The sequence below is a fragment of the Barbus barbus genome (genome assembly GCF_936440315.1).
Source record: "Barbus barbus genome assembly, chromosome: 46".
In the NCBI taxonomy this organism is placed as follows: Eukaryota; Metazoa; Chordata; class Actinopteri; order Cypriniformes; family Cyprinidae; genus Barbus; species Barbus barbus.
The window spans coordinates 20,068,442-20,089,581 of NC_136724.1; the positions used below are offsets into that span (position 1 = coordinate 20,068,442).

The 21,140-nt window shown below is 36.2% G+C and overlaps 1 protein-coding gene across 1 annotated transcript; it reads right to left on the reverse strand.

Moving 5' to 3' along the window:
- Positions 1–685: 685 nt before the first annotated feature.
- On the reverse strand, positions 686–15,798 carry LOC306864678 (uncharacterized protein). The gene is made up of 17 exons (XM_079408836.1): positions 15,557–15,798; positions 13,929–14,126; positions 13,554–13,602; positions 13,344–13,381; positions 12,432–12,488; positions 8,925–8,973; positions 7,978–8,052; positions 7,661–7,863; positions 6,350–6,825; positions 6,206–6,266; positions 5,646–5,770; positions 3,617–4,549; positions 2,023–2,150; positions 1,814–1,925; positions 1,356–1,622; positions 1,213–1,261; positions 686–802 (listed from the first exon to the last, which is right to left on the reverse strand). Exons 2-16 carry the CDS (start codon positions 14,047–14,049, stop codon positions 1,214–1,216), a joined length of 2,742 nt encoding a protein of 913 aa, XP_079264962.1. The 5' UTR covers positions 14,050–14,126; positions 15,557–15,798; the 3' UTR covers positions 686–802; position 1,213.
- Positions 15,799–21,140: the final 5,342 nt, after the last annotated feature.

The following is a 21,140-nucleotide window of genomic DNA, read 5'->3' on the forward strand; positions in this document are numbered from 1 at the left end:
TAAAGCTTAATACTTATATGGTAAAGCTTAATACTCTGTTACGTGACAAAACAGTGAATGGTTTGTAGGCACAAATCATTTTAACAGCAGCATTGGCCTTCAACTCCGTAACGTTAACATTACCCAAAACATTAATGTGACAAAGAACTGAATAGTTATTGCACAAAACATGTTATGATGACTTGTAAAACTGCGTGTATACCTATTTACTTAATTATGAATTCTGTGAATGTCAAACCTAATCTTGCAGTATCACAAGTTAAGTATCAGTACCTTACATAATTCAAGAATTTACTACTGAGAAAGCCATATTGTATTTGTAGACCATATTAACTCACTGTTATAGGGTCCCCCACTGTCCCAGTTGGAATTTTTTTGTTTCTTGAGACTGGGCCATATAACTGTTGGAGAGCATCTCAGGAACACTGGAGGAACCATCCATCAGATCATAGTCCAATCAGACAGAGGGACCGGCACTATGTCATCCACTGCTGCATCAGGATAGCATCAGTTTCCTTATATGGTCAGTACAACACCACAGTGATGTGAAGTGTTTCATTACAAAGACACAATGATGAAGAGGGTGAGGGAGCGAGAGAGTGTTAGGCTACTGGGAGGTTTACTCTTCATAAAGAGTATTATAAGAGACGTCTGTGCACACATAAAATCTCAAAGGGACATATGATAATGGTTTATATACATAATTCTTTATTAGTTCTGTGCTCAAGAGTCAGCACTTCACTTTATAAGTGACATCCAAAAAAATGGCAAGACCGGTCTTCATCACTGCATTGCTGCGTCACTACATAAAAGGAAAGAACAAAATGATTAGTTTTATATGTTGCATTTAAGTCAAATTAAATTCCATTCAGACCCCATAAAATGTTTGTCTTTCACCAAACTTTTTTCCGCCACATGATAATTGTGAGATACACTCAGTTACAGAATTTGTTCTCTCTCACAAAGTGAACAGTCAGAATTGCAAGATATAAAGTCAAAATTGTGAAAATTCAGAATTGTTAGCTATGCACTTGCAAATGTGAGAAAAAAAGTTAGATAAAAAGACGAAATCATCTTTTTTACGGTGAGAAAAAAAGGGAATTGTTAAATGTAAACTCAAAATTGTGAAATATAAACTATTAACGACAAATTATTTTATTGGGTCATTAAGTAAAAGTAACTTTTGATTTCAGACTGAAGAAGAAAACAAACCTTATTCCAATGAGTTATTTTTCATTGAATGTTGTAATGAATTTTTCAACTGAAAGATAAAAATGCAAAATTAACAATGCATTAGGACATTATCATTATCAGATCTAATTATTCTGATGATAAGGGTATGAGATGTTTCTTACACTTTTAATAAAAGCTACAAAGTCCAGCCTGTCTGGTTTGCAGTTGGCCTCCCATTGGGTTTGACAGGGGAACCGGTGTGGATCTTGACATGCCCCATGACAGGTGCAGTGATGGACACACCGCTGTGGACTGGACGTGACAGGCGGTAGGCAGCACTGAATGGCCACGCTCCTGGTTGAGGTCGGTTCTGAATTGGGCGTATCAAAGGGTGTAATTCGCAGTTGGGTGCACAGCTGAGACTGTTCGTCCATGAGCCGATTCAGCTTCTATAAACATAAAAATAGCTCACCGCTGAAGGATGTTGGTTGGTAACAAAGTGGGTTCAGATTCATGCATGGAAGTTCCATATTGAAATATTTGGAACATTTTTTTGTCAATGTGTGGCATTTTTGCACAAAGCCCTATATTCTGACCCATAAACCATATTTAATGTTTAGTTTATGAGTAGATTGAATACCATTTTAATGCTGTCATCATAGTGATGTACCAGATCAGACAGCTGCTGTTCAAGCGTCCCAGCTTCATGTTTGACAGCTTCTCGTAGTCTCAAAACATCTTCCACTTCCTCCCTGAAACACAAAATCAACTTTAAACACTGCAAAATACATGATCTTGAGGAGCACTATTAATCAGTGAGATATCCGTTATGATGGTATTCGTTATCACCTGTGGGAATCTGACAGAGATCCGATCACGGATGCTTGTTCTTCTTCTAGTCTCACTTCAATTTCTGTCAGAACTGCCCGGAACTTCCTCAAACATTTCACCATGTCTTCAAGCTCATCCAGAGAGTACTGGAAAGAGAAATAGAAGGATATTTGTCTGCTCCTGTGTGATTCCTTCTGGGAAAACAAGATCTTTAAAAGCAGTTAAGCTGGTTTTTGGTGTATAACACCTGGTGTATTGCTAATAGCTGGTTAAAACATGACGTCAGTCCCACCAACTGGTAGGTCCAACTGATGAACTACCTAACCCAGATCAAAAACCTGTTTTTTTTTTTTTTTGTTTTTTTTTGTCAACAAAAAAACCTTTGTGATACTTGAAATACATGATAAACGTTAACTGAAAAATAAATAAATATTTAAAAAAACACTTAAACCTATTTTATTTCAGCTTGCTGCCAAGACAACATTTCTCATTTTCATTTAGTTAAATATATATATTTAATATTTTGAATATATCTCAATGATACTAAAATAAAACTGGCTTGAAGCAGGGGTTTTAGCTGGATTTTCCAGTAGCGAGGAGTATTTTGCAGTTTGTGACCTCTGACCTTCAAATGCAGGCAGCTTCAGTGGAGTGTTTGTAAGCGAGGATGTGAGTTAAAGGGGATGTTGGTGCGTGTGCTTAAAACCTGTGAAGGTTCTGAAGTGGTCAATGTTTGCTACTGTTTTCCATTACACATGCAAATTAACTATACAAATTCAAATGAGCTTCATTAAACGTGCAGTGCACATAGCTTTTAATCTCAGATGTTTAAGAGGCAGAAGAGTTTTTTCCCAGAATAGAATGTTTAATCTTAGTTTATTCTTAAAATCAGAGGAAAGATCTACTGGTAGTAAAGAGCCCATGGAAATCCATACTTCAAATGTGAAGCTCCTCCCACATAGCATGAAGCAGCCAGTGTTTTGTTTGTTTGTTTTTCCATCAAACCAAATATAAAAACAATGGGCCACAATGGCAACAGCAGAACAAATTTCTGTGCAAATTATATTACATCAAAATGTTTACACAGAAATTAAACCACCTACACTTTGAGCTGAATTTGATGTAAAAATGGTTTAAATTATTTACAAAGAATAATTTTCATAAATGAAAACTATTGTATGATTTATAAGGATACACTAAGAACAAAATTCTGGCAAAATAGCAATTTTAATTTTAATTTTGTATCACACCATTGTAATGTATACAATATGAAAACTGGATATTCATTTTGAGATTTGCTACAGATTACATTTAACAGTGTTATTAAATTACTGTTTTAAAATATTAATTTAAGTGAGCATTATATGATGGCGGACTACATTTAAAAATAGGGGAAAAAGCATGTGCAATTAAATATACAATACTGACCAATACTGATATAATTAAAAAAAAAAAAAAGTAATATCGACCAATATTCAATATGCTTCCTATATATCATGCATCCCTAATAATTTAGGATGTACAATATAGAGCATGCTTGGAATTTTACACCTCAGTCCGTCTTAATTAATGATTATAGATAATGATTATTTGTAGAGCAACTTCTACTTACAGGCAGACTGGAGGATAGCTCAGGTTGAGGTTTTGCCCAGCCATTGTCATAGCCAATCTGGGACCCGCAGTAGAAGCATCGCTGCGGCCCTGCCCACAATGCACCCTGTAGTCTGTGATCCTCCTCCTCATACGACAATCCCGTATCCAGAGATATCGACCGCGTACGCAGACGTCCAAGATCTCCAGAACAGTCCATAGAGTTCCATAAGTGAGGTGGAGATGTGTCCACTGATGTGAATGGTGTTTGTGTGGTGGGTGTTTGTGCTGTTCCTGAGTCATTATCTGTGATCACATCAGACCAGGACCTCCTGGAGAAAGACTCTCTCCTGAGTTTGAGCGCAGTGGGGGAATTGTGTCCAGTGGCTGCATCAGAGGTCACGGTTTTGCCCTGGGTAGAAGCTGAAGATTCCTGCATCAGATCCAAGGCTGGATCTTTTTTGACCGCCTCAAAATTATTTGTAAAGGTATCCACCTCCTTTTCCCCGACATCTGTCCTCAGATCAGTAGGACTCAAATGTGAGTTTGTCTCAGCAGATTTCAATTCCTCAAACAGGGACATGCCTTCCCTATAACCACGACCGTCTGGACTTCTTGATCCTTGCAGTCGGTCACGAATTTCAGTCGGGTAACCGACGGAATCCATTTGAACAAAGTATGCTAGAGTGTAAACGCCATTACTGCCAACTTTACTAATATCTGGCGACAAAGTGTTTTCTTTTCCACTTATTATTTTCCTCAACTCTCCTGAGTCAAACATAGTTTCAGAGTCTGCTGTTCCCAAAAGAGTTTTGCCAGAGTGTGTTGTAGGTGAGGGTTTTGGATTTGACTCCATTTCACAGTTCTGTTCATCTGCAGGGGGAACCTCTGTTTCTCGCTGTTGTAATCTCTTCTGTTGATCCTCTGTGCTATCTTGAGATATTGCATTCAGCATCTGCAAAAAGCCGAAACAGCACGGGAAATCAGACAAATATCCATAAACACACAAGTGGTAAATATCCACATTGCTGAATGCCTACGCCACTAAAAACACAGAATGTAGCTGTAAAAATAATGGCTATAGATATTGTGTCCAAACAGGTTTCTCCAAAACACTGATGTCTGTTTTGTTTGAACAAATAGATCCCGCCCAACATCGGTTGAGCTACAGTACTATTGGTTGGCCGTTCATGTTACATTGTGGCCTTTTAAGTGTGGATGTCAGCCTTTACAAAAATGGTTCAAACCATATAAATGAACAATGGTATTTACCAAGTTTATTCAAAGAATATTGTGGAATTATGTATTTAATGTATTTGCATTTACAGATCAACATGAGTAAATTACTTCCACACATTACTTATATTTTTATTGGGTAAAGCTGCTGCATATAATTTATTTACCACTAGTGATAGGAAATGGAATTACACAACCTTTCCAAAATTTAGGGGCAGTGAGATTTGTTTTTACGTTTTTGAAAGAAATCTCTTAAACCAAGGCTGCATTTATTTGACCGAAAATACAGTAAAATTAAGAAATATTATTACAATTTAAAATAACTGCTTTTTATTTTTATATATTGTAAAATGTCATTTATTCCTGTGATGCAAAAGCTGAGTTTTCAGCAGCCATTACCCCAGCCTTCAGTGTCACATGATCCTTCAGAAATTATAATAATATGCTAATATGCTGGGTGCTCAATGTTGAACGGTTGTTCTGCTTATTATTATTATTTGGAAACCATGATAAAAAAAAATCCAGGATTCTTTAATGAAAAGAAATTTTATAAAACAGCTTTTATTTGAAATAGAAATATTTTATAAATCTTTTTGATCCCAAACATTTGAATGGTTGTGTAATAAATTAAGAAAATATATGAAGATATTTCTGAAAGAATATTTTATAAAATATTGTATTTTCTTATTTCTCTACTCACAGGAAAAAACAAGGTTTAACACAATGGCAGATAAAAACTATTTATAGCACCATTAATATAGTTACTCAAACCTTCTGCAGTATGTAAAGAAAGAAAGAACTGAAACATGTCTTACCTTCATGAGCTCGGGTCCAGGGCTGTTTTGCTGGGATAGCGCAGGTATGAAGGGCTCCTCTAGGAAGCCGCTGCTGTCTGACTGACAACTGTTTGTTCTCATCACGTAAGACCCAATTCGTTCAACTACAGGGAACCAAGATCAAGATTAGCATGCGGCCACATATCACAAGCGTTCAGAAGAACACTAACGCCTCCTGATCAGACTAAACAAACGAGTCCATTTTTCCATAGCACTGTGGTCAGGTGGATATTACCTCAACTATACAGCATGTAGCCTGCTGCACATATGAAAATGACTGAACGATTGCATTAGTCATTTGCATAATATCAGAGATGGAAATTGTTTTAAGTAAATTATCTGAATCCACACAGTGGCTTTTAAAAACTTTCGCTTTTCAGGAAGCAAAAGGAACAATATTGCAATTTTTTTTTTTTTTTTTTTTTTTTTTAAGTACATGTCTTAGCCTGTACACAACTTGCCACTACAATGGTAGGGTAGTTAGCAGGGCTTTGCACATTGCTATGCAGTTGCTTGGGTGTTTTAAAAACAAAATGCACCTCCAGGATCCACTGGACCATTGCAGCTCCCAGGTACACTTCCCTCATCAAAACTCTGGATCTGAAAAATAGTCAACAACATTAGAATTGGAATAATGTGGAAGTAAATAAAGAGAGCATTACTGCAGTTCACTACTACTTCACCTCTTCCAGTTCAAAAGATTCAACAGGCCGTTGCAGACTCTCTTCAGTTGAAGATGGGACAGAGTCAAGCTTCAGGAGGTCTGATGTTCCTCTTACCGTAGGGCTGTTTAGAACCGGCTCAGCTGCCCCTAAATTAATGCTCTGCTCCTCTTCTAGTGGGGAGAGACAATTGTCTGACATCCTTGTGCGTTTGGAAGGGATCCTTCTATCTACCATTGACATCCCAGATGATTCTGGGCCAGATAAGGATGAGGAGGTCACAGTAGAGGGCATGTGCTGGTTCTGTAACGTTTTGGCCTGGCTGAGGCTTTTCTTGGAGGCTCTACGCAGAATCATGGCAATGCGTTTTCTCCTCTCTCGTGCCTCTGCAGACATCCGGGAGGCTGTAGATGTGTCCAGATTCTGAGTATTTGCACCGACCAGAGAGGAGAATGTTGTGGTGACTTGCTGAAGAACCTCGAGTTGTCTAAACCGATCTGAACACCAGGAGGAAAAGAGAGAGAGTTTCAAGACTCTCGACTTGCATAAAACTCTGCTTATCAGACTTTCAACACACTGCAGCTGTACAGGAAAGGAGTGTCAACTTCTGTTTCACGTAATATGTAAACCACATTCAACCTCTAATAACACATGTGCACTCTTAAAAAAAACCCCGGAATGGATCATTTAAGCAGCAAGGACAGATTCCAATGCCAAAATTGTGGCTATAAAGAAAGATATTTAAAAGCATAATTCACCCCTCAAATATTATGTATGCTTTATTTCTTCCATGGAAAGCAAAAGGAGACATTTTAATTAAGTAATATTAATAAAGGAGATTTCGAGCTTTAAAAAGGACAAAAAAATGTGTTCCATGTGTCTTGTGCGCAATATTCAAAGTCATCTTAAGTTATATATTAGTTTTGGCCTAAGAAGACTTATATAGTGCACAAGTCATAAAAAACTATTTTATGTTTTTGTAGTGCTGTCAAACGATTAATCGCATCCAAAATAAAAGTTTTTGTTTACATAATATATGTGTACTGTGTTTATTTATTATGTATATATAAATACACACACATTCAGCATATTAAGAAAATATTTACATGTATATACATTTACATTTACTAGTTTTTTATTTATTTATTTTTTGGAATTTGACAGCACCAGTCCTCTTTCACATTCATTATACGGAAGCTGTGGCAAGAATATTCTTCAGATATTCACTTTAAGTTCCATGGAAGACAGCTAGTCATATGAGTTTGAGGTTGAGTAAAAAAAAAAAAAAAAAAACACTTTCATTTTTGTGTGAACTTGAGGAAATTTGCTTACTTCTGACATCCACGTTTTCAACGTCCATTCGGTTCTGCTGAGCTTCCAAAAAGAGCTGAATGCTGATGCCACGAGCACAGGACTGGTAACTGAGAAATCGGGCTGGGATTCTCCCTGTAATGTCAGGCTCCTCAGTGCCAAAACCCAAATCCAGCAACAGTTCCTCAGGGTCATCCTCCAGTATGTTCAACACGTCCATTACACTGCATAACAAAATTATAGTACAAAAAAAAAACAACATTAGCAGGAATATCAACAAATTAACACCTTAAAGTAAATGATTGGCAGGTGGAGAAGGCTGTTAAGGAGAAGCAGACCTGACTTCAGATGGTATTGAGACATTCGATGCAAAACTGTTCCACCTGGACAGAACAGGAGGATCTTGAGATGACCTGTGTGTGGATGACACCAGCAAATATCAGTGTATAGAAAACCAACACTGCTGAACTTCACTCACAAAAAAAGCCCTCCATCACATTTTCCTCCGTTTCACACATTTCCGGTCAGAATCGCTCTTCTACTACCTCACTGCCTCATCAGTGACATTCCACCTCATGCAAACCAGCCCAGCAACCCATGCGGTGGCATGTCAACAAATCAGCATTTGCATGGGAAATGTGCCTAAGGTTTCTGGCAGGTGCCTGAACAAGCCTACATCACGCACATATACACTCTTATACAGCACTCTGTCTGATATATAGTATATACACATGCATACATAGTACATATTCATATAACAAATGTACCACTTCAGGTCATTTCAAACACTTTGATGTGACACAGATATACAGTGTGTATTCCTAAAGACAATGGATAGAGAACAGTGCTGTTACAAAAACTGCAAACAGTTCTATATTCTTTATACATTTTAATATACTTTTTGTCAGATCAATTTCAGAAAAATGTAACTGGGATACACAATATATATATTGGTATCATATTAGTTATTTTGGATATTTAATTATACATGTTTAGTTTTCCTTTGCCGTCATCTAAAACTCACTTCAGGCTAATAATTAAAAACGAATAATTTAATAACACTGTTAAATGTAATCTTTAGTAAATCTCAAAAAGAATATCAGTTTTTCCACACTGTACAATTTTTGACAGTTGCTTTTAGTTTTGATTTAGTTAGACGAAAATAGTATAAAATTTTAATATCGTCCATTACATGCAAATAATTATCAGCTTATCACATGAAAGAAGTCAAAGTTATAAATTAAATTACTGCTTAAAAGACAATGAACATTAAATCTGTTCTTACCTCAGAAGGTCTCGTAGAGTCTTGAGAGAGTGTTTGCCATATAAAGATGCTGCATCAGACAGAAAAAACACAGAGGAGTTCTTATAAAGATGGAAAACATCTGCGTTTTCAATTAAACACCTGCAGACAGCGGTACAGTAGCTATATTAGGTCAATATTCTTCATTGTTGTTTTGATGTCTTCTCATAAACAACTGTAGAGAAGACTTTGGCATTTTGTCAGGGACATGCTGAAGTCTTTTTAAAAGTGGACCCTGATCCAAAGTGCCCAGCATATTTTCCTAAACCAGGATCTTTGTTTAATCTCTGCGGATTCCGAAGAGCAACAATCCATTCCGTCCTGTACCTTCCATTGCAGCCGAGTTACAAAACCAAAGCGCCTCATTCACTAGAAGGGGAGTGTCTGGCAGAGCAACTGACATGAATGAGTGATTCAGAAGAGACAAGCAACTTTTCCTAAGAAGAGTCAAACAGCAACAGACGAGAGTGAAGGCATTCACTACAAAGTGACCCTGAAAAGGAAGAAGCCAGTGCAGAAGACAGACAGAACCCTGAAGAAAAACAGCACACCGAGCAGAAAGAAAACAACTATAGGTGGTCGGCGTGAATATGATCAGTCAGAAATGTTAACAGATATCAAAAATGTCTGGCAAGCAAGCAAATACATTTACTGATGCAGCTGATTATATGCTCTTGCATCATTATGTCATTGCATACAGTATTTGTCTATTTATAGTATTATTCTGCATTTGTTCTTAAATTGGTTTATGAAGAAGCTACACGAGAATGCACTCATGTCTAAATAGTTTTGACCTGTTTTTGTTGGGCTAAGGATACATTTCCAAGTCAGTACACAATAAAGATTCTAAACTTCTGTTGGGAAAAATTAAAAAAATCTTATCTGTTGAGATTTACAGTATGTTAGAACATGACAGAGATTAACTTGAGATTTCATAAAGGAATTTTCTGTAACACAGCCCCTGGTGCCTGAAGTGAAAGGTCAGCTCAAGGTAAACCTCAGTAGTCACAAGAATTATGCAGAGGCTGATTTAACCTAGTGAGACATACATATCAAAGTGTTCATATAGGAATACTTAATACATAAAACACAAGGTAACGATCAACTAACTTATCATTTTAAGTAGAAAAACAAACTAATCCTAATGTCACAAGAAAATAAGTGACTAAATGTGATTAAATCAACAACTGCTGTATAAAAGAAACAGTCAGACAATACAAGTAGTCATGCCCCAGTGCATACTGGGAAAAGAGTGACTAAGACTAAATTACAAAAAACAATCAGTGTATTTGAACTATAAATCATAAATCTAACTCATCTATTGTGCTCATTTTTTGTCTTTTAAAAGTAAAGGGAGAACAAAACAAAAACACTACAACAATCACGTAAATTTTAGGTTACCTTTTCTGCATTAGAATCTTTTATGAAGCGTATTCTTAACTATAACCAGCTTTGAATGGGGAATTATATGTTGATAAGAATACTATTGAAGCCCATAAACACTAACATTAAAATCTGATAGGATTAATTGATCAGGGCCTGTATTCACAAAACATCTTAAGGCTAAAAGTAGCTCCTAACTCACCGATTTAGAAGGAAATCTTAACAATAGTGGGCGTGTCAGTCCTAATTTTAGGACTCCTACATTTTTGCTCTAAGAGTATTTCACAAAGCGTTTTAGCGCTAAAACTAGGTCCTAAATCTGTGAAATGTTAGGGGTAGTGAAGAGGACTCCTAAGTAACTAAGACCAACTCACAGCTATCCTAAAATGGCTGTTGCCGGCAATCTGCCTCAGAATATAAACATTTAGAAACATTTGACGATAATGAACCTTTAAAATGGCATCACCTTTAAGGTTTGGAGGTTATCCCAACTCCAAATTTTCCTTTGATTATATCCGTTTCATTAACTAGTTGGGCAAGAAGTAACAGATGTTCTTGTGTCCAGTTTGGTTTTCTTTTACATTTGCAAGCAGCTTTTACATTTACACTTACTATCAGCCATGATTATTCTACTCTGTTAATTAAAAGGCGGTTTATATGCATCCGCTACAAGCATACATGTAAGAGACTGACAATTAGCTGAACATATATTTGTTTAATTAGTAACACTTAGCCTGCATGTTAAAATCTTTATTTGCCTTTATATGGCAACATAATATTGTGCTATATAATATCATAATATCGAAGGGAGAGACCTCTCCCTTCTCCTATCAGCCAATCACTGTGTGCATAGTTGGTAAGCATGCTGACATGATCCATAGCAACGAGGTCAACGCCGCCCTTACTCTTAGCTTAAGACTTCTCTCTATTCCTTAGTAAAAGTTTGTCTCAGCAGCTTTGTGAATAGGTTTTAAGAGAAAAGCCTTAGCTAAAAACTTTTACTGCTATTTAGGAGAACTCTTAGTGGTAAGATAAAATGTTTTGTGAATACGGGCCCTGGACTGCGTTTCCCTGTGAACTGCATTTCCCAAAATCATTGTAAGCTTAAGTACATCGTAGACCCATTGAAACCAATGGAGCTACAATCAACTCAGGCTTACAATGCTTTTGGGAAACTGTACGATGTCCTGGGCCCGTATTCATGAAGAATTTTAATGCAAAAAGTAGCTCCTAGTGACAAAATTCTAAGAAAATTCTTAGAAATGTGGGCGTTTACTCTTAAAATTAAAGAAAAAATCCTAGTAAAGAAAAAAGTAATTCAGAAAGCATCTTAACCCTTAAAAGAGGTCTTAAGGTCAAACTTGTTAGGAGTATGGACGAGGACTTTTAAGGGGCTTAAGAGTTTCTTTAACAGCGGAGAAAATGGACAAAAATGAAGAGGGAGAAGAAATGTGTTGCACACAATGCATGACAGTGAGTTAATAAGACACTACACATATTACTCAGAGTTGCTCTCAGATCGGTCCCGAATCGCTCTTAAGCTAAGACTCCTACGTAAAAGTTTTTAAGCTAAATTAAGAGTTTTCTGAGAGGATTCTTAGAATCTTTATGAATATGGGCCCAGGTTGTTTGTTTTCTTCCTGGACCTACATGGATGTTGATCCAGGAACATGTAGTACTTGGGTAAATCATGTTAAGATGCACATCTTTTTCTGCTTTATCTACTCCTTATCTTTTCTTTGCACCTGGAAACCATGCAGTAGCAGGTGAAGCTTCCACAAATATGCCATGACGCATCTCAGACTGGCGTGCCCTGAAGCAGGAGACAGCAGGGACTGGACTGTCTCACTTTCTGCCAGTGTTTGTGTTAGAAGGCATGGAGAGGTTTGTCATGTTTAAAATCCAGGGTTAGCACAGTCCCTCTGAAAAACTTCAGTCAATGTATTCTAAAACACAGACTCCATATGCCACTGTATGCTCAATACTTTAATAAAGAATAGCTCAAACCTTGATGCCAACCAACCTCACTCACCTCACTCATATCTCTTGTTTCAGATGGGTATTTGGTTAAACTGAACCAAGCAATACAAAACTGAGAATGTTTACCTTCCACTCCCAGTGCCAGATCATCTTCTCCACTCTCGTTTCTTCTTATAGGCTTCACTGAAAACAAAGCAATATGTTTTACAATACAGTATTTAAAAGTGTGAAATTCAGAGGCAATAAGTCATGCCCTCGGGTCAGTAGGTCAGCTGACCTGCTAACCCTGTTATAATGGCATAAACCAGCACACTGTCAAACATCACAGAGAAATGACGAATTGACTCATTGTGAATCATATCAGTATGTTAATGACATATCCAACACAACATATACACAGAGCTCCAGGGTGAAATAGCCATTCACAAGATCACTGCATATGCATTGAGCCGATCACATGGAGCACAAAACCAGTCTTAAGTCGCTGGGGTATGTTTGTAGCTATAGTCAAAAATACATTGTATGGGTCAAAATGATTTATTTTTCTTTTATGCCAAAAATGATTAGGATATTAAGTAAAGATCATGTTCCGTGAATACATTTAGTAAATTTCCTACTGTAAATATATCAAAACTTAAAACTTTCAGATGATGTATAAATCTCAATTTCAAAAAATTGACCATTATGACTGGTTTTGTGGTCCAGGGTCAATATTTATCAAACAGTCTAGTGAATTGAAATATACAGCAACTATAAAGCATGAAATATACACCAAAATACTCTCCAATGTTGCATTTTATCCCTTAGCTTCTGAATCATTTTATTGTGATATAATAAAAATATGATATTTTTTGTAATACATTATAATAATAAATACAAATATAATATTTTATTCTATATTCTTACTTATTATTACTTTAAAATGTGTACATAAAGTAATACATGTAATCATATACTCCATGCCAATCTCATAAACTCAGTTTAGCTTTCTTTCTTTTTTTTCTTTTTTTTTTGTGCAAATGAGACACGTAAACTTACCTGACGTTTCCAAGACAACCTCTGGTTTCGTATCGTCCCTTAAACAAGGAAGTCAAATTATATTAGTGACCATAGCGGAAATGTTTAGAAGAGTATAATCTGGGAAGAAATGCAAATTATTGCATACTGCACAATAGAGCAGCTGAAACCTTTTGAGAAAGGTTTATCCCTCAATGAAAGAGGCATGAACACTTGTGAGATTCAACTTACTTGGAGATTGTCGTAAGCCAGCGCTCTACATTGTCTTCATCACACTTTCCTGTTCAAAATAAAGGATGGCCAGTTGTTACAACATTCACCCTGCTTCTTATATGTTCAGTATACTTCAAAAACGAAAAATTATTTTGAGGTCTGGATGAGCCATTGAGCTTCATACATGGGCGTTTGCTGCACTGCTTTGCATATTCTGTGAAGTGAGCAGGATTTCTGGGGATGATCCATAGAATTTGACCAACACTGACTAACACCGATTACCATAATAAAATTTCCCAGTTCCCTGGAACATCTCAAATATCAAACACTAAATCTCAGCTCTGCACTTCTATGAAACAGCAAAACATTATGGCATATATATCAGTTACTCACTTGTGTCCGAATTGATAATAGGAACAATATCAAAGTTATCCGTCCTGTTCCACCTAGCCCTGGAGGCCTGTAGAAGTGCTCTTCTGGCGGCAGATTTACTGCTAGACATGGCTGTGGTCATGAGATTCAACCCATTCAAAAATCAACCAAGGTAGTGAGCAAACACCTCATCATCAGCTCATCTTCTCTGGTCAATCACTAAAAGATACAAATATGTGTATTTATTAATTCCCAAATGATGACAGTCAGAAAAAACACAAAGGTTTGCACAATGTATATGAAAATGCATTGATATGCAAAATATATATGAAAAATATTTAATATTTGTGGTATATCCTTTATGTAGATGCTTTTTCATTCATACTACATTATTTAATTTATCTATGGTACAACTGGGCTAAAGACTAAAACACAAACACAAAACTTGGCCTACTTTTCTAAATATTTGTTTGTCTCTGTGCACTGCAATATTTTCCTAATCCATTGCGCATTATGACAACATATCAAATCTGATGTCAGTTGATCTAACAGTGTCGCAGATTTATGTGGTATATGAGAATGCCTGAAATAACCACACATATTTTAAGACAGAATACTTGTTTTGTTCAAGGTGAATAAATCAACAGTTTTTCAGTTATCTGTTGAATACGTCAAAATATATTTGTAGTTTAAGGGCCCTTAAATGCGAGATGTACACTAAAAAAGGCACAAAAAGAATATAAACAGGAGTATACAAAACTATTAATTTAAAAGGTTACAAAAAGTGAAAGTGATTGTGCCTACAAATAAAATAAAAAAATATATATATAATTAACACTTGTTTTGACCAAACGTACACTGCGGAAAAAAAAGTTGAGCAAACTTTAAAAAAAAAAAAAGTTTAAGGCAAGCAGCTTCAGCAGATTTTTGAGTTTTCTCAACTTCTTGTTGTATAAACGTAAAACAACAAGTTGAGAAAACTCAAAAATCTGCTGAAGCTGGTTGCCTTAAACCTTTTTTTTTTTTAAGTTTGCTCAACTTTTTTTTTTTTTTTTTACAGTGTAGTTATTGTATATTTTAGAAACAAAAGACAAAATAAGAGAAAACGTTGATTAATATAATTAACAGAATTTTTATATTTTATTTTAATGTTAATTTTACTTTCCCTTTCAGTATAAAAGATGTCTATTGCTGGATAGCTGTCCTGCTCCAACACACTTGTCTGTCATTATCAAAAGTTCCTGAAGTCTCAGGTTCAGGTGAGTTTTTTATCAGAGAGGAACAGGATCGGGCACCCCAATAATTATGGGATTATATAATCATAAATATCAGACGTTATGAGAAAAGTCTCCACAAGCAAACTTATGTGAATAGGCTAAATGCACGATTTTTCACACACACAAACAAATCTACTAACCATAATACTATATATTATAAACAAAAACAACGATTTAAACCACTGCAATCCATGTTGCTCGTAATAAATATGTAAGACGAATAAATAAATAACACCTAAGTTAAAGACACAGCCAATAAACTATCTGCACGACACAAATGAACCACTAAAACTAGGGAGAATATTAGCTTACGATGAAACTAATACCGATTTTAAACAACCAAATGATCAGCGAATACTATTTAAGACTCACCTGCACTTGAGCCGAGTAGCACATCCAGAGCACCTGCCACAGCAAGCCTGCTTTAAAGTTCCTTATCGCTATATCAACCTCGGCTAAAAACAGAAACACAAACTAATTTGGTCCACATACAGGGAAAAAGATGAACGCGTATGCAAATAAAGTGCATAGAAAACAACCAGAAGCACAAAGCCGATGTGTGAACGCGCTGTGCCTCTGCTTTAATCCAGATGAATATTAACACGCGCAAGACTGAAAGAGGAATTGAGCTCTGTCTGCGTGCAGAAACATGATATTTGTTGCCTAACCTGTTAGAAGGAAGTTTTGTGCCATTTCACAATAACGCCATTAAACCTAGCCTAAATCACGAGTGAGACAATACGTTTTTAAACAATACAAGCTATATACAAAAAAAATTTTATAGCCTAATACATATATATATATATATATATATATATATATATATATATTATACATATTCTAGAGAAAATTTAAATATTGTAGCCTACGTTGTTTACTGTTCTTTGCATGTTGTGTGCATATAAAAATATTTAGACACTTTAGTCACATTCAAAATGTATTATCATTATTGTTATGATGACTATATATTTAGCGTTGTCTTTCAAACTTCAAACGTAGACTACTGTGATGTGTGTTAAACCAAGTTGATTTGACTGCAGTTCTGTTTTTGAATCACTAGATGTCACTAAAGGTGTAACTGAAATACATTGAAAACTACATAAACTGATGCCTCCATCCTCAATAATGAATGCCACCACGCATAATTAAGCTATAAAAATGTGCGGCAGTTTTTCCCCAGGATAAAAGGTGGAAACTAGATCATTTCTCTGTGTGAATTAATATTCTGTGCACACTAAGGACCAGTAAACTATTCACAAACAACTAGGTAGGTGACTGGCACGGATTGGACTGCATTATGCATGTTTGGCAGAACACAGTTTGTTTGAATGTTTAGTCAAAGCAACCCAATCACTTTTAGATTTTAGAATAGAAATTAGAATTTAGAATTGACTGTTATCAGAATATATTTTGTCATATTTTGCTATTTTTAAATGTGCATTTCTGAAAAGAAATGTTGCACAAGAAGGCTCAGTAGCTTTTAATGCTTGTGTTTTGGTTATTTCTTAGCAGATGTATGAAGTCTTCTCGAGTTTACACAGGTGTTCTAGCAAAGTAACCAGGTGTAGTTAATCACATTAAATATGAACATGATCCAATAACGTTTGACAACCAGAGTTTCACAATATTTTAGGTCTTTATCTATATAGAGAACTATGCACAAACAATAAATGCCACTTTGGTCAATATTTAATATCGAATGCACTGACATTCCTTAATTTTTGCATGTGCCTTAGGTGTAAAAAAATAGTTTTTGGGGTCACCTAATGATCTGAGACATAAGTTCTTAATAGGGCTAATAAAAATGATAAATCTTATACTCTAATTTGTTTTATTTACTGTTTAGGGATCTTATTTGTGCGAGTCCTTGAGTGAATTTCCATGCAGACTTTGCACATTGTGAGAGGGCTTTAAGGGGCAGGCGCTGAGCACATCTGGAGCAGAGGGGTGCGAAGTGTCTCGCTCCAGGGCACAAGAGCAGTTCCCCCCTTCACTTCATCGAGTGATGCTTCCCATGACATCACTTAGAGTCTGTTTCTTAAACTTTCATGAACCTCAGAGCTGAATAAAATGTTGTTATCACAGCGGTACAGCACTGGAAAAGGTTTTAAATGGCTGTATTAGCACTTTATCTCTTTCTCCCACACGAGTGCCCTAGGAACAAAACAGTCAGACATCTTCACCTAGAATATCTCCTGGAGATTTGTGCCTTATGTGAAGGAAACAAAAGCATAGAATAATCAAGTAGTATTCGATGGGTTTTCTTCGTAATGGTACGTTCTCAACGCTACATGAATATTTGAGCAGCCTGCAACTGCTAATTTAATCATTCAACATCTGTTACAATTACTCCGGCTTCCACACCAAGATCTGGCTACAAGATACGAATGTAGAGTGTTATTGTTAGTAGAAAGCTTTAGAACAAAGAATATTGTGGAGTATTGTTCAAAGAGAGTTTATGTTAGCTGTGTCTGGGTCCAAGTCCAGACAGTGTTGTAGCATAAGGAAAATTTCAGATCCTGTCTAATGCTTTAAAACTAATTAAAGTGAGCTTTAGAGACAGCCACACAAATAATTAGTGACTGCAATGCCTATTTCTCATTAGACATCTAATGTATTTAAATAATTTGTAAATATTTCTCACTAGAATTGTCGTACGATTTTAAAAAATATATTTTAATTCATTTGTATGTCATTTTTTGAATTTTATAAATACATTTGAAGCAAATTCATTATTATTCAATATTAGTGTTTTTAATAAAATAAATATTTTATTGAAATTAATTTGTAAGTGAACATTTGTTTTTGTAAATAAAGAATAAATATAATATAAATGAATAAAATGTAATAATATTGTCTGAAGGAATACAAATGCACTGCTAATTAAATAAAATTAATATTAAAATAATATTTAAATAACATCAATATTTTATTTAAATTCATTTGTAAGTAAACATCTGTTTTTGTAAAAATGCCATTTAAATCAAATTAATTTTAAAATATTACAATTTTAGTGTTATTTAAATATATATATATATATATATATATATATATATATATATATATATATATATATATATATATATATATATATATATATATATATACATATATATATATATATATATATATTATTTGCATTAATTTGTAAATAAGAATGTTTTTATGCATAAATAAATATTAAATTAAAATGTAATAAAATTGTGTTTGAAGGAGCCAATAAAAGTAGGAAATTAATAATTATTTGTTTTCAGTCATTTTTTAGCCAGTTTTTTAGCCAAACAAAATCGAAACGGATGAAGGCATCTTAGTAGCCTAGATGAGCTGTTATGTAAACCTACCTTTGTACACTGTCTATGAAGGCAGCTTTTAGAAGAGATCATTGTTCTGACTTCAATCTTGAGAGGGAATTTTGAATATTCTTGGATGAAAATGTCATATTAACAATTAGTTACAGATTTTATATGTGTAAACTCCGTCCGTCTCGTGTGGGTTTAAGTCCCACTGTCTCAGGTCTTGGCAGCAAGGCGATAGTGCTTTTGACTGTGACTTTGTGTGTTTGTGCTCGTTTTGGATGGAGCTCATTACAGGCTGTCTGTGGGTGGGTTGCGCAGACCCTCACTAGGCTGTCGGTTGGTCACAGGGTCCAGACCATGACTAATCCAAACCCCACCAGGCTGACCAGATGGGGCCTTCAGATTTCCTGAAAATAAGAGCAGGCCATCATATCAGAGGAGGCAAGAAAAAACGCAGAACGACGACAATGGCATTGTTACGTAATCGTTATATCAGCGTTTATGGAAAATGTAGATATTACAAACTGAAGATAAACATATCATCACATTATTGTCAGATCCCTCTCGGTGCACGGTGAGGACTAATCAAACGGGGCTCGGGACTAATTAACTAATGATCACAGGAACGAGGAAGGTCAAATAGTGACACGAGAGGAGGGGAAAACAAGACACAGGACTGACAATTATAGCAAGGCCCCAATGTAAGCAAACAAACCTACCAGATATCTTCATCTGGTGGCTCGCTTCAGAGAGCGAGTGTGTTTGAATGAGAGCGAGCGTCCAGGTTGCCAGATTCTGTTTTCCAGAACATTCACAGGAGCCTCAGAGGGTCGGAGAGTGGAGATTAAATTAAGGCCTAAGTGGGGACAGCTGCCTGCTGAAACCAAGGACATTTAGGCCCGTTCCTGAGGGTGAACCGTCCAGCAGGCTGTCCAAAACGGCTCCAGCGTGAGGATCCTTGTGCTGGTAGCGACTGGGGTTACATCAAAATAAAAATGAGTACAGCCAGATGGGTTTTGGCACTAGAGGAACAATATCCAAGTTGCGGTAAATGGAACATTTCTGTATAAAATTGTGTGTGCTTGTGTGGAATCACACCTCTAAGTGTTTGTATGTGTCTTCGCAGATACCCATGCATGTTTTAATGAGCGCGCAGTCTGTTTCTGATTTGTAGAGTAAAAGAAGTATAGCATTTCAAATCTTTTCTAGAAAAACAACTGTTTTTAGTCGTTTCTGTCATCTTTTCTTACTGCCATGGATCATTAACATCTCGAATACACTGTTAGACTCGTATTAGCTGCTAAAGACTCAAAAAATAATGTACATGAGCGCTTTCAGAAGTGAATTTCAACTTCTGAGATGCTTTTTCTCCGAGTAGAAGTGAAGGATAAGCCACAATAAAAGACAAAACAGGCCGATTTCCAAAACAATATTTGTTGTAGTGCCTCTCATTGCGTCAGGGCAGATGATCAGACAAGCCCGGAGAGGCCGCTGATGGCAAATGATGAAATGACATGCAAAAAAGCAGCTGGGGCACACTAATGCATAACATTTCCATAACATTCCAGCAACGTTTGTGTAAGAACAACTATTAGAGAGCAGATCAAGTCTAGTAAACATCAAGGCTGTGCCCTGCATTTTTGTTTGAAGATGCTTCAAGCTAATTTTGAACAACTAATGCTTATTTCTCAGGAAAAATGTACATTAATAAATACATTTACTCTTTTCAGATGCTATTTTTATTGAATACATCACAAAATGGATCTTTTATTTTATTTAGATCCGGACAAAAACACATTCTGGTCTCATGAGGAGCCAAATATGGCCCTAACATCGCCACATTCAGGGTTGCTTCGTGAGCAGATGCCAGACGGTTTAGGAAGAAGTCCAGCATGAGTCATGCCAGAAGAACCTAATCTGGACTGGGCAACAAGCGCAAGGGACTGCAGGAGACTGTAAAGGACAGCACCAGTCCAATGTGTGCCTCCACAGGGCCAAAAGAGAGGGTACGACCCATTTAACCCATGCCAAAGATTTCACTCGTGCCAGATATACCACATCCACCTTCCTACCAGATCAGATTTGCGCAATCGTTTTGCCACAGAGTCACAGACACACACAGCGTTCGGAGAACGTTCACCCTGATGGACATACTTGGCATGACTCCGACATAAATCACAGTCACATCAACATTTCTGGCATGATGCATCCTAACACACTCACACACACACACTTCCCCCATCCGCTCCCACTAGTCCCTGGACTATAGCATTGGCTAGGTACAAGAGTGAAATTAAAATCACTTAACAGTGTGGATCAGCGGCACTGAGCAGATCATTTCTTCATGCAAATCACAGGGGGAAATCAAGTCTTTGTTTTCAAGCATGGCACAAGTTCATATTTTACATCAAAGGCATATTTTGTTTTGGCTTGTATGCGGTTGCATGTAACAGTAATTCTAATGAGAAAAGGGAAATGAGAACTTTGAAACTACTGATGCACTTGAAGTTCAATGAAGAAATCTATTTAGATATGTATAATTAACTGTTTTATTACATTTATAATATTAGGTTACAACAACTAAAGCTGTGTAGCCTAATTTATGGCCCCTTTACACAATGTCACAATGTGCATACTATCCATCCTAAATTCTATGTGAT